Source organism: Netta rufina (assembly GCF_964035555.1).
Source record: "Netta rufina genome assembly, chromosome: 1".
NCBI classification, from domain to species: domain Eukaryota; kingdom Metazoa; phylum Chordata; class Aves; order Anseriformes; family Anatidae; genus Netta; species Netta rufina.
In genome coordinates this window covers 61,376,606-61,390,717 of record NC_140123.1, presented here as the reverse complement: position 1 = coordinate 61,390,717, position 14,112 = coordinate 61,376,606, and the positions used below count along the sequence as shown (strand labels likewise).

Below are 14,112 nucleotides of genomic sequence, written 5' to 3'. Positions count from 1 at the left end.
AGGCAAAATGACAATTGTGAGAAAACATGAAAAGGGGCCAGACGATAACAGCAGCAGCCAAACCTTAACTGTTTCAGAAACAGAAAACATTTGGCCAAATTAATTCACTGGATTGATCATAATGAAGTTAGGAGAGTCATTTGGATGGGTATTGACTTCTGAGATCTGTGTCTTGCATCAGGCTTCATTAGGGGAAATCTTTTTTGGTTTTAAAAAAGCAAACTGTCGTGGAAGATTGGCGTACTGAAACCGACACAGTGGAATAAACTGAGGAGTCGTATTAATTGGAAATGGGACAGCAATCATTTAAGTGTACTGAAAGGGTTTGGGGAAGCTGCCAATGAGCAAAAATATTCCGTCTAATTAAAACTGGTTATAAAATAAGGTTGCAGTGAATGGCATTTGTGTCGCCAAAAATTCTGGGGGCTGATCTGAAAGCTTTCTTACAGAGTGTCTTGCTAACCTCTGGGGTTCGGTGCAGTGTGATATCTAATCAGAAGAGCCTAGGACATTTCAAAAGTAATTGGGCTTCTGGATGTATAACATTCATTTATGCAGGAAAAAAAACAGGGTGCCATATCCACAGCCTTATTTTATATAACCAAATGAGTCAAATTAAGTGTAATTGTTAATGAACACAGTAGGGGCAAAGCGGTACAGTTTCTGTGAAGGAAAACTGAGCTGTGCACATCTGTGCTGATTAATATTAACGAATAAAGAAATGACTCCATCTCATAAATTTCTTAAAATCTTTGAAAGGAAGGCTGCCTAGTTTTCAATATGTCACAACTAGTTCTTAGGTACGTTCTAAGATTTCCTCCTTGCACAGCTGTTAAATATGCTTATTTGTAAATTTGAATAATTTAGTAGTAGTTTGATAGTATGAGTTGTGTAAAACTTGCTATTGCTTCAAAATTCTTTAAGTAGCTGAATATAAATGAAGACTTGTGGTGATCCCCTGGAGACCCAAGAAGGATGGACACCTAGTGGGCATTGCCCAAGATGAGACCTGTGCACGTGTGTGCATGTAATGGAAAGGATTATATTCTGTAGTGGCTTCCAATTTAGCTGCAGCTGTGTTTTGAGAGATGTCCTCAGGCTTGTTGCAGTGGGTAGTGTTTCACTCTCACACATAGGACATGAAAGCAAACAAAAGTAATGTTAGGTTAAAGCCTGCTGCTAGACTCTGGTCATCCATTTAAAAACAGAAGGGAAACGTGTCTACTGAAACTGAAGAGAAAAAAACAGTCAGGTAGGAGTGAGGATATGTAGATTCCATCATTAATAATGTACATGAAGCAACATGGGCTGTGTTTTTGACCACAATACAAGAACAAAGGTACATTCAATACCTGGGAAGTTAATTAAATGCTTCTTCCTTCTTCCTTACCTAATTTCTTGATAACCTGTGGAGCTCGGTGCCATATGATAGCTGATCTGAAAAGCCTAATGTACAAAAACTGTTAGACTTCTGGATGGATACCACTCTCTGTTATCTTATACAGGGAAGAGATAAACTCTCCAGCTTCAACAACAGAAGTTGATAATGACCACCATCCAAAAAAGCTTGATTATCACTCACTGCTCATTAAAAATCTTGAGTATCAGTTGTTGCCACTGCTCTGTTAGGAGAGAAAACAAGGGCAGGCAGTCTGCTGGTACATATTGCTTGCTGAAAAACAGTTTTGCAAACAGTCTTTTCTCTTGACCTTTTCTGTTTTGTTTTGAAGGCATAAAACCTCTGGGGTCATGAGTGGAATGACATGTATGATGTACTGCTTGTCTCGGGGTGTTTGTTGTATATGAACTTGAGTACTGCAACGAGGGCATCATCAGACAGACAGCTAAGATTAGTACTAGAGTTATGGGTAGAATTTTATTATGACATTACTTATTTGGATTATTATTTTTTTTTATTTGGAAATATATGTTTGCTATGTATGACTCCAGTTAGCATATAGCCTTCTAGATCAGGGAGAGTGAGTTGGATTGTTGTTTTGTTTGTTTGTTTGCATGTCAACACCAGGGAGTCAGTTGTAGAAACCCTGTTGTCACTGCTTCAGACTGGGAGAGAGCAAAGCAGCTGTAAAATTACCAGTTGATACGAAAATGTCTTCTCTAACTTTGATGACCATAACTGAATGTTTTATTTCACTCTGAAAAAGCAACTTATATGACCAGATTTATTGTACAGCACCTACCTTCTAGACAGGAAGAAAATGCAGAATTTATTTTGGATGTTAAAAGCTTTAAATTAGCAAGCTTCTTAAAGTTATCTACATTTTTTTCTTGCAGGGTATTATAGAAAAATCGAAACTCAAAGGAATTCCTATCATTATTGATGCTGTAAGTACATTTTTGATTCATTCAGTGGCTTGACATTTAAGAATCTATTCAGAAAGTGTACTTCTTACTGTTTTTTTGCAGGATGGACTGTGGCTTATTTCCCAGCAGCCTTCTATTATTCAAGGCTACCAGCGAGCTATTCTTACTCCAAACTATATGGAGTTTAGTAGACTATATGAAGCTATGGTGAGCTATTTTCCTTTTTTTCAATTAAAGTATGTGCAAGTTTAGTCTTGTAGTCTTTATATAAATGAACACATTACTATTGGACTAAACATTATGTGCTGTTCCTCGTATGCAAGATGAGCATTGTCTGGGTTTTTATTCCAGGGGATAATTGCCACAACAATGCATATTCTTCAACAGACCTCTTTTTTTTACAGAAGACCCTTTTTAAGGTATTTTTGGCACTGCAATGGGTATAGAATAAAAATACCTGGGAAGGCTGATGGTGATGCTTTTTCTTTTCCCTACACACGCTGAAGTGACGTGTTAGAATATTTTGTTCTAGTAATAAAATACGTACTGTGTATGGAATTCTTGTGTTGTAGCTTAGAGACCCCGTAGACAGTAGTGATCATCATGGATGTGTATTAAGACTCAGCCAAGCCATGGGGAATTTGACAGTTGTTCAAAAGGGAGAACGAGATCTTATTTCAGATGGAGATAAAGGTAAGTGAAACCTTTTGCTTTTAGCAATGTGATTTTTTTGTTTGCTTTCAGACATAGTCCAGTGGTTGGATTGTATAGTAACTGGTTGACTGTTCCCCTGATGATCGAAGGGGAGGGAAGGCTGTCTAAAAAGCATAAAATATCAACCTTTCGATGCTTTATGTAAGTTGATATTTTAAAAGAGTGCAACTTAGTTGCCGGAAAAGTTAATGATTGTATTTCTCATTTAAATGACTGTAATAATGTTTTACACTAAACACATACTGAGAATCTCACTTCTTATAAGCTGTTTAAAAATCCTTAGCTGAGCTGGTCTAAGTGCAGATGTCACTGCTAAACTAATGAAGAATAATAGTGGTGTTTCACCATATATTGGCGAGTCTGAAAAATGAAGATTTCCTGAGATTCATGGACTGCTTATTGTCCACCGTGGGGTTGTAGATTAGTGTGTGTGTATATATGACTCATATGTTAGCCCTGACAATATTTTTTTTAATTTAGCTCTAGATTGCCATTACAACTTTTTAAAACAGTCACTTACTAATATGGTTAAAGTATACTTAATTAAATTTGCTGCCTATCTGATGCTAAGATCGTTTGCTGTGATAAGTATAAAATTAATTCATGAGTGCCTTCATCCCATTTTGACTACATGGCATTACTTCACGTACATAACAAGCAGCAGCTCTGCCCCTAATTACTTGAAATGCTAATCTCTGATAAATGTTCATGCGTTTTCAGAATCTTTTTGTATTTGCAGTCAATTTTTCATTACTTGGAGCCATGGGAGTCTTTTATAAGAGAAAAAAAAAAACATGTAACATGACAGTTGGTTTGAGCAGAGCCACTTCCAGGTACCCCCCATTAGTACAGACACCGTAGCAGACTGTGAAGCACGCTGGGACTGGAAATGATGTAGTTATGCCTATGTGGTGAAGGGCTTCGATAGGTCATGCAGTTCCCAAGTAGCTCTGCATAAAGTCTGCTGTCGTGTGTGCACCAATGGCAGGCTTGGTTTGTAACCTTGGACATCAGTCCGTGCTGAAGGGAGAATGAACTCTGCCAGAGGAGAAAATAGCCTAGCTCCAGTTTACGTCAGCTAGAGAGCTTTAGAGCACTGTGGCATCTCTTCTTGCTGTGTTTTTGTGTCAACTGGGTTATTTTTATGCAGGTTTGTTGCCTTTGTAATGAATGTCAGGAAAATTGGTGACACCTTAGACCGAGCACATTTGCTAGTATCTCTCTGTTCTTTTGAGTTGCTATTCTTGAGATAAGTGTACCCCCACTGCTTGCAGGAGAAAAGCGACAGTATCCATTGTCTCTTGTCACGCAGGATTCAAAAAGGGGAAGCATCTGAAAGTCTTTGCAATTCCAATTTTGAACGGTCAGGCATGGCACAAATTTGGTGTATGCCTGGTGTGCTTTGGGGGCTTTGCATTGTTACCCCTTCCCTCCTCCTCTTTGTCTTGTGTACTGATTTTTTTTTTTTCTCTTAGTTAAGTGGCTTTTTATTTGAAATAAAAAACAATTTTGTGGCTTTATAGCAATTGTTTGATATAGCTGTAGGCTGTTTTTGTGTTCTTACATTGGCTCTGTGATTGATGCTTTCTCTCTCCTGGATTACAGACATTACAGGTAGCATTACTGAGCAATAAGAAAGCAGTTGTCAGGTTTAATGCATGTTACAGTGTCGACTACAAACACTGTTTTTAGCGTTTGTGTAGCTTGTAAGAAAGTTCCTGAGAATTTTGCAGAAATTAAAGACATCAGCTTCCTTTTAAGAAGAATGTTCCTTGGGTCTGGGAGTTACTGTTGGTCAGTTTTTGAAAGGCTTGAATGCAAAATTACATGGAGAAAGGAGATCCTACTGTCTGCTCTGGGCTGTAACGCAGAACATGTTGTCGTGCCACTGACCTTGAATTCTCTACCAGGTTTTCCGCTCTTAACTTCTGCTTTTTTCATCTGTCTGTTCTTTTGATCTGATGTCATTTTTTTTCAGCTGAGACAACACAAATGATTCCAGTGTGAGCGAAATCCAGATCTTTGGATCAGGCCAATGTCCTCTGAGCACAATGAAACATTATGAAAAGATCTGTGTACTCCTCTTGCCTCTTATTTTTCATATTGTCACCTGTCTATTGTGCTTAAGCCTTACCTATTTTCAGGCATTTCTTGTTTGATCTTATATGCTTAGCACGCTGATACTCCAGTTTCCAGATGTCACTTCTAAACTGTCTCCTTCGGGCATATAATGCATGCATACTTCCTGAAAAATGAAGTCTGAATGCTCTCCAGAAAAAACAAAACTTGCAAACCCAGCTATGTATCTTTGGTGTGCAGTGCTTGGCTGTTGTGGAAAGAAAACTTTCTGAGGATACAGGGTTTGCAGCTGGGAAATCCGTGTCTTGGTGAATACTTCTTGGCTTCGAGTGATTGTAGTGGCTATTGCCATAATACTTTTGTACATGTGTCTGTAGGAAATTGAGTGAGTAGAAGGTTTACTTCTGTTAGTTTAAGACCAGGAAGGTTATCAAGTGATTTGACAGTGGGCTGGAAGTAAAGGTGTTGGTGAAGGATTACTGTTAGCAAACAACTCTAATCTGAGCAAACCGGCACAATAAACTCTGATTGGAAGCTGAGGTATCAACAATTCAGATGACAAGTAAGGCATATTTTATTAAGAGTCAAAGAAATTAGCCTTAGAATAGTGTAACTAGAACCTTGATAAATGCCCAAACTTTTTTTTAAAAAAAAGAAAAAAAAAAAAAAGAAAAAAAAAAGGACACTTCTGAGGTTGTTTTTTACAGATCACATTTTTTACAGGCCACATCCAAGTGGTTCTTTGTGGCCTTAAAATCAGAACCGAATCACATACATAGCCTCTGTGAAATCAGTAACAGCCGTCCACTACAAACAAGGCTTTTCTAAAATGTCTCACTTTCAGTAACGAGCTGCCAACTGCCCTGTAAACGTAATCAGCAAGATTTTAAATTAAGTTTTATATACTCTTTTTCTCTTTCCTTTTGCAATTTCACTATATAGCTTGGTCTACACTTGTTGATTCCCTGCTCTACAAAGATGAGCTTCACCATGCTCTTGGTAGGTGATATCAGTGCCATCACTGACCAGGGTAGGAATGAGTACTCAGCCTGTGGGTAGAAGGTAAGTCAGCTTTTATTCACTACGGCACAGCTCTCTAAGGTTTTCTTTTTATTATTCATTGGAGAACTGGTCAATAATAAAGTGTGGTTATACCAGTCATAGTTCCTAGCATGTTTAAAATTTGGTTAGGTCCTTGAATTAGATCATTTGTTTTATTGGTTGTTTTCTCTTTTTTTATTTATTTTTTAACGTTACAATAAATTTTTTCCTGTACTTTCCCCAGCACCTGTGTTTGTCCTCTGCTCCCTTCCAAAAGGCAGACCTCATGGGTAACCAACCACTTGCTGCCTCTGACTACTTTTACCTGGAGCCAGTAGTCAGTGTTTCCCTCCTGTTGCCCAGCTGCAGCTATGGTCAAGAGAAGCAAAGAAGCATGTGAGAGGGAGTATCGAGTACTGAGTATGGGGTAAAAAGCCATCTCTTGCACTAAATCCCCAAGCAGTACTTAAAATTTCTGCTGTTAATCTGCCATACAGCTGGAAATAAGGCTACTCTGTGCATCAGTCCCCGGTTCCCTTAGCTAAAAGCTCTTACAGTGTCCAGCTGCCCTGCAGATTCTGCCTAGATTTTAGTACCTTGAGCTCAGTACCTTGAGCTCCACTCCTGCTTCTGCAGACTGAACAAAACAGGGAGGTCTTGGTTCCTGTCCGCTATCCCACCCTGTTTGTCACTGCATGTGTGGCCCAGCCTGTTGCCTCCCTGGCAGTACTCATCTGTTATCACGTCCATCCCCTGGCTCCTGCACCTATCCAAGGAGAGGAATATAAAATTCAGATTTTCTTTCGACCTAATTTGCTTGGTGTTTTGCACTCAAGGACCTAGCTAAGTTTTAAAAGTGTGATTAGGGAATACAAAAGTATAAGCACCCTTTATATAAAAGCCAACTTACATTTTCCACATCAGTCGAGTGAGGTTTCTCCAGCCCAGGTCATTAATATTGGTTGCCCTGTCTTTATGCAGTCTGGAACGTGTTTCTGGGAGTCTCCAGTCTCCAGCTACATAGCTTTGTGAACTAACTTGCAAAAGGAAAAAGATAAATTTCTTCTTATTATGGTTTTGTTGGTAAAAGGTTTTACTAAGGATCTGGTAATGGTCTAAACCTGAATCTTGCATTTGATGGAACAAAGTGGTTCTTGATAGCTGGCTACATTATGTTGCATATGTGGGGGCTTTACTCAGGCAGGCAGCCGAGCTCCACCACAGCCACTCTCACTCCCCCTCCTCAAAGGGAAAGGGGGAGAAAATGTGATGGAAAGGCTCAAGGGGTGAGGTAAGGACAGGGAGATCGCTCAACAATTATCATCATGGGCAAAACAGACTCAACATAGGGATGTTAGAGAAATGTATTACCTATTGCTAACTAGCTAAAACACTGAGAAACAACAACAAACCACAAACACCTCCCCCATCCACCCTCTTCTACCTCCTTCCCCTGAGCAGTGCAGGGAAACAGGGAATGGGGGCTGCAGCTGGTCCCTAACGCTTCGTCTCTGCCACTCCTTCATGGTCACACTCTGCCCCTGCTCCACGTGGGGTCCCTCCCACAGGCAGCAGCTCTCCAAGCACTGCTCCCACACGGTTCCGTCCCACGGGGTCCATCCATCCATCCCCCAGGAGCAAACTGCTCCAGCACGGGTCTCCCACGGGTGGCAGCTCCCCCCAGACCCCTGCTCCTGCGTGGGCTCCTCTCCACGGGCTGCAGCTCCGGCCCGGGGCCTGCTCCTGCAGGGGCTCTCCATGGGCCGCAGCCTCCTCCAGGCCACATCCACCTGCTCCACCGGGGGCTCCTCCACCCATGGGGGGGCTGCAGTGTGGAGATCTGCTCCATGTGGGACCCATGGGCTGCAGGGGGACAGCCTGCTCCACCAGGGGCCTCTCCACAGGCCACAGGGGAACTGCTGCTGCCTGCCTGGAGCACCTCCTGCCCTCCCGCTGCATTGACCTGGGGGCTGCAGGGCTGCTTCTCACTCCTCTCTCCCAGCTGCTCTTGTGTAGTAAGTTTTTTTTCCCGTTTCTTAAATCTGCTCTTACAGAGGTACAAACAACGTTTGTTTGGCTCTGGCCAGCGGCAGGTCCCATTGGAGCCAGCTGAAACTGGCCCTTATCTGACAGGGGCAGCTTCTGGATTCTCACAGAGGCCACCCCTTCAGCCCCCCGCTATCAAAACCTTGCCACCCGATACAGCATAGAAAGTAGAAACATAAAACATTCCAATTAAATGAGATTATTTGTTCTGTGAGGTAGCTGATGAGTCATAGAGGAGTCAGAATGGTTGTACCTTTCATTTGCACATCCTTAATTCCTTTAGGATAAGTACAATTCTCTTGCTTTGTAAGAGGAAACAAGTGCAGAGGACTTGTTCAGGATGTCTGAAAATCATGAATAAAATTTTAATCTCCAGGCTGTCTTTTGGTCTGCAGACTCAGTAAATGTGGTGCTTCACGGACTCTTTAGCCTTCATTATCATCAGCAGCAATAAGTGTTGAGCCTTAACTAGCATTCCCATATTTCACAGTCTGTACTCTAAATAAAAACATCAAAAATTAGCTGCCTGTGTTTTTTTCCACTACCGTGAATATTGTGAATCAAGAATATTGCAGACATAGGTTACTTTTTACACTGTACGTGAGCCTTCAGTTTTCTAGCTGCGACCCATTTAGTAGCTAGTATAAATAGGGCTGCCTGTACAGAGCTGTATCAAAATTCATGCTTTCCATTTAATTCACAGCCTTTGATCTCAGCAAAGCTACTACATTCATTTATTTATTTTTTAACTCACAAGACAGCTATTTTCAGTTACATCACAGGCTGTTTTATTAATTAAATGTATAATAGCCATAAATTTGTCATGCTTCTGGGGCTTGACTTGCCAGCACAGTTTGGGCTGTTGGCACTTTTGGCTTGCTGGCAGCGGTGTAGGTAAGCAAGAAGCCATGATCTGAATGCTTGCCCAAATGCTAGTTTTTATCTTATCTTCAAGGTATGTTGAAAAGGGAGTGATGATAACTTACTCTATGTCCTGAAGTACGTTACGTATATATAGAAGCTACTTAATAACTTGCCCATTGTTACCCCTAAAGTTTGGGGCTGAATTTTGATTTTTTTAATACGTAAAACTCTAGAAATTTCTACTTTCCAGTATTCTGTCAGCATGACAGCCTTCATTTTTATTTTTATTTTTTGTTTCTGTGGCACTCATATTTCAGTACAAATTGTTTTAATGGACTTAGGCAAAGCAAGAAATCTGGGTGACTGTATGACCAACATGTTGGGTTTGCTGCACACAGCTCTGGCAATATTTACGTGCTGTTTAATCGCTGAGACTATGTTGAAACTGTTGAAATAGGGCTGTGGTTTTTCTGAGTTCAGCAGACCTTTCTTACCATATTTCATTCAGCGATTTCATCAAGTGATAACAATTTTATTTCAGCTGGCCTTTTCGTACTACAGTCTCTGGATGCTCCATGGATAGGTGGTAGGGAGTTGTTGCTTTGTTGGTTGTGGGTTTTTTTTCAGGAAGTCGCTTGGCATAAATTGGTTTTCATTAAAATTCTACCTATTAGTTATAGTGAGTTTTTCAATTTTTCACCCTTTGAAATAAAGCCTTCATATTTGATTGCCAGGACCTATTAAGAAACAAAAGCAGACTCCCTGCCCCAGCAGCCGGTTTGGCTGGTGTTAGCTGCTTGTTCCTACTGTAAAGGCCTGTCAGTAGGACTATAGGTGAACCTCCCCGTTACTTTGATTGGGACTGATGTTAGACTACTTGACCTTAAGTAGCCCCGATTGCTGTCTTTCAGCATTGACAAGTAGTGGTGATTTCACTCTTCCCAGTGTCCCTGCTGTTCAGCGTTTGGTTGTCTTGGTCTCCTCAGCTCTTCCAGAATTAGATGAACCTTGCTTTCTAGGCCTTCTCATTTACAGTCTTCATCGCTAGCCTCACAGAGCAGTGGGCAGAAAAATGCTTCATCCTCATGCGAACACATCATTCTTCATCTCTCCAGGGAAGAGCTATCTGCCTTCCCTACATCACCGCTGAACATCCCATCATGTCCATCTAACTGAGGTCTTGGAAGGCTGCCACTGGTGGTTGCTGCTTGGGGCAACACATCGGGAGGTCGCCCACGTGGTCGCTGAAGAAATGCTCGATCCAGTGGGCCATGGACCTTTGGTCAGGGATGTTGGATTGGTGCTGAGAATGAGGAAGATAACAGTTCATTTTTATTGCTCGAGGAGAAAGTTGAGAAAAGCATCTCGAAGACTTTGTCCTTTGTGGGTTTGGCAGCACGCCACTGTGTCGTGACGGTAGTGCGGGATTCCTTCTTTTATTTTAAAAGCCCTCAGCAGTGACGATTGTTCAAAGGACTTTTTCATTCCTTTCCACACTGCCTGTCGTTCATCACGCTTTTATTTTGAGGTATTTTTTTGAGGAACTGAGCCTCTGTGCAAGAACTTGCCAAGCATTATACCTTTCCCCCCTCATTCAAGTGAATTTCCTGTAATTCTGCTGCTTTGAAGCTATTGCATGGATTTGTTTTCCAGCATCTCTGTGCGGAGTACAAAGGTCTGCCTTTGTTGCTGCCTGTGAGGTAGTCTGCACATATTTGAGACTTACTTACATAAAAAAAAAAAAAGGGACACAAACAAAAGACCACTTTTTGTAGCAGGGTATTATAATTGGCCTAGTTTGAGGAGATCTTACTTTCCTACACAGCTCAAAACTGGCTGGAAGGTTGCAGGGCTACAGAATAGTGGCAGATGGTGACATACAGCTAATAAGCAGGGGCTTGTGCTCGGCTGTCAGTCAGAAGGCCTCAAAGCTTTTGAACAGAGGATTTCCATCCTGCCTCCTGCCAGGAGTTCAAGACCTCAAAGTGAAAATCCTGTGAGATACCATCTTCAAAGTAGCAGAATTAGAGGTAATTTCTCCAAAGCGCTGTATTAAAAAAAAAAAAAAAATCCACCTAAAAGGGCATACCTTTTTTTCAGATACCTAACTCCGAAGTGTATTACGCTTGTGAAATTTGACATTAACTACTGCTCACCAAGGAACACAGCCAGCATCTTAATTTGGGACGGGGGGAGGGGAGGGGAGAGGAGTGATTGGGAAAATTAGCTGCGGGGAACGCTGCCGGGGTGTCTGCGGTGTGCGGGGTGACTGATGGCTCTTTGCCCTCCCAGTGGCAGCAGAAGTGCACAGCTGCCTGGCCTCGTGAGCCCAGCAATTCCCGCTGGAAGAATGGGTAGGAAATGGAAACGAAGTGCAATTCTCTGGTGCACTGTGTAACAGAAAGCAGAAATGAGCTATGCAGATCAACTGGAAACAGCTTGCTTGTGCTGAGCAGTTTTTTAATGTCTCTCTATTTAAGAAGGCTTTACCTGCAAGGCCTTCAGATTTGTCCCATTATCTCAGAGACATGTTCCCTCTACAAATATGAATAGCATTCCCTCTAAAACGCCTGTGCTGCTCTCTTCATACGTCTTGGAGAAACCCAGCCCAGGTGACTGCAGGAAACTGGGGTAAAGGCTGTTGTCCCAGCAGTGTCTTTCTTTAAGTACTTGCTTGTGTACGTAGCTTGCCCAGGAATGCACAATCCATGATGTGCAGAGCCCATAGCTCCCGAGTACCTGCCTGGAGATCCTAAACATTGCTACATGGCCACTACTGATATTATCAGCTCTTCTGTTCTCCTAGGAGAGGAGAAGAAGGTTCTCTTTTTTCTTTTCTTTTTCTTTTTTTTTTTTTTTCCTTCCAGAGCCTAGCAAGGAGAGCTAAGGGCAGATATACATACCTACAAGAGAGTTTGGAGAAGGGTAGCAGAGTTGGTGGTGGTCTCTTTTTCCGTGCCTTACGGATCCTCCAGGCTTCTTCCTTGGGCTTGCTGAGAGTGGAGAGCAAGGGAGTTACATTCAGTGACAATATTTGCATGTTCTTTGTAGTTAAAGCTCTGCAGAGATCAGTTTGACAAAGGACCTTTGTATATTTAACACAGAAACGGAACATCTGATACTCTGACAGAGCCTGTCCGCGGTGGCACTGCTGACGGAAAGGCATGGGCTCTCAGGGTGCTGTTGGTTGGCAGAAAAAGAGATCCCTTTTTTGGCTGTATTCTTACAAAGCCTCAGGAAAAGACAGCTTTGAGTGGTGTCTTTCTGATGGACATGGAAGGAGGCTTCAGAATGTTGCTCCATTGAGTTCAGAGAGCATTTGCTCTTTGTGAAACACCTTGCCTTAACATTTGGAAACACTGGAGGTCAGAGGCTCTGGAGAGCTGCGTCTGTGCTGTGGCTGGTGGAGGGATGTGGTCCAGCTCGGGTTGTGTGCATGTTGTGGCAGCATCAGTAGTGTACATCAACAGGAATCAGTGACTGAATGTCTGAGATGGAAAACGTAAGGTGTATGCGTTGTGTTGTTACTTAGTAAAGACTGAAAAGCAATTGGAAAAGTATTTTTTAAATGTTAACACTTTTTTTTTTTTGACGAGTGGTGTATTTCAGCATGTACTGCTGCCTGTGAATTTCTTCCGAGATGAGCCCTCGCAGCTACAGCGTTGTTATTGTGAACGGACGAAAAAACGCACGACTGTTTTTGGTTTGTTTGTTCACAGTGCTGGTGTGCAGCCATGAAGGAAGCAGCCGGAGGTGCGGGGGACAGGGAGACCTCCTTTCTGGTTCTCTGGGAGTCTTAGCGCACTGGGCATTCATGGCTGGAGCTGAGAAAACAAATGGGTATGAATATTAATTAATAACTTATTAATTCTCGTTAGTCTGCGTTCCCCTGTGGCAGCTGTTGTAGACCTGCCATAGAACTTTTCAGATAAAATTGGGACTAAAATATCCGTGTACTTTTAAAACTGTAAGTGTGTTTTAGTGCAGTCCCCTGGTTCCTGTTACGGTAAGAAAAACTAACATCTCCCACATTTGAGGCAGAAAAGTGTGATCCTGGCTCAATTCCCAAAGACACTTACGTATGGAGTTATATGTTTTCAAAACAGTTAAATGCAGGCAAAAAATATGAAGAATAAGTGATGGTCACTCAGTAATATTTCTGTAATTCAAAAATAGGTCATTTAGTTTTGTTTTTGTAACTCGGTGAGTTACCTTGCATTGTAAGGCAGAGGGACAGGTAAGTTGAAACTGGGAAACAAAGCACAGTTTCAAAGAGGGTGACTGTCTTAAGGCCAAGGGGCAGGCTGGTTTGCTCGTACATAAAGCAGACACCCACCTGCAGCTGGCTGCTGGCTCTTGTGTTAAATGGTGTCAGTTCCGCTCTGACTAGTTGGTCCCTATAGCTGTGTAGGCTTCCTGTGAAAGTAGCTTCTTTAAATAACACTGAAAGGAACCTTAAGACAAGTAGTGAGGGAGCAGCAGTCCCTTCCCAGTAAGTAATGAGCTATGAACTGTAGACTGCAGTCTGAAGTAACGAAATTTCCCCATACACCTTTCAGATACGTTGTCTCTTGTGACTGCGTGCCCCTCTAGTCCAGTAGCAGTAGTAGCAGTACGCCCTTTGCTACTGTATGAGATCACAGATTATATGAGAAGTCAGTGTGGAGAGCTCCACTTCTTCTGCTGAAAAAATTCGGATATTACTGTCTCATTGTTTGTCTCTGCCAAAGCTTTTCTTTTCAGTGTTTCCTCCTATAGGAGTCCATTGTTTTCTAGGTATCTCTTCAATCCTGTTTGACCTTGTTCAGTCTCAGGGGCATTTGTTTGGAGACAAGATGTCCAGGGCTAAACACAGTGCTGAGCTAAGGCATGTAGCTGACCTCCCTGGTTTTTGTTTGGGCTCTTGGTTTTTGCAGCTTCTGACCATGAGTTTTGCCTTCTTGGGCTGCCCCACTGAGCATGGCTGTCTGCAGTAATCACCAGAGCCTTGCTTCAGGTCCCAGCTTTCTCTAGTTGGTGTCTTAAATTCCAGATGTAGCAATC

General features: G+C 42.1%; 1 protein-coding gene across 2 annotated transcripts in view; it reads left to right on the top strand.

Moving 5' to 3' along the window:
* Window positions 1–14,112, top strand: part of NAXD (NAD(P)HX dehydratase) — a 49,533-nt gene that overhangs the window by 32,472 nt on the left and 2,949 nt on the right. For both annotated transcript variants that reach the window (XM_084296187.1, XM_084296186.1), the window contains exons 8-11: window positions 2,296–2,346; window positions 2,428–2,532; window positions 2,898–3,018; window positions 12,789–12,909. In XM_084296187.1, the coding sequence (XP_084152313.1) occupies window positions 2,296–2,346; window positions 2,428–2,532; window positions 2,898–3,018; window positions 12,789–12,909 (398 nt within the window). The remainder of the gene's footprint in view (window positions 1–2,295; window positions 2,347–2,427; window positions 2,533–2,897; window positions 3,019–12,788; window positions 12,910–14,112) is intronic.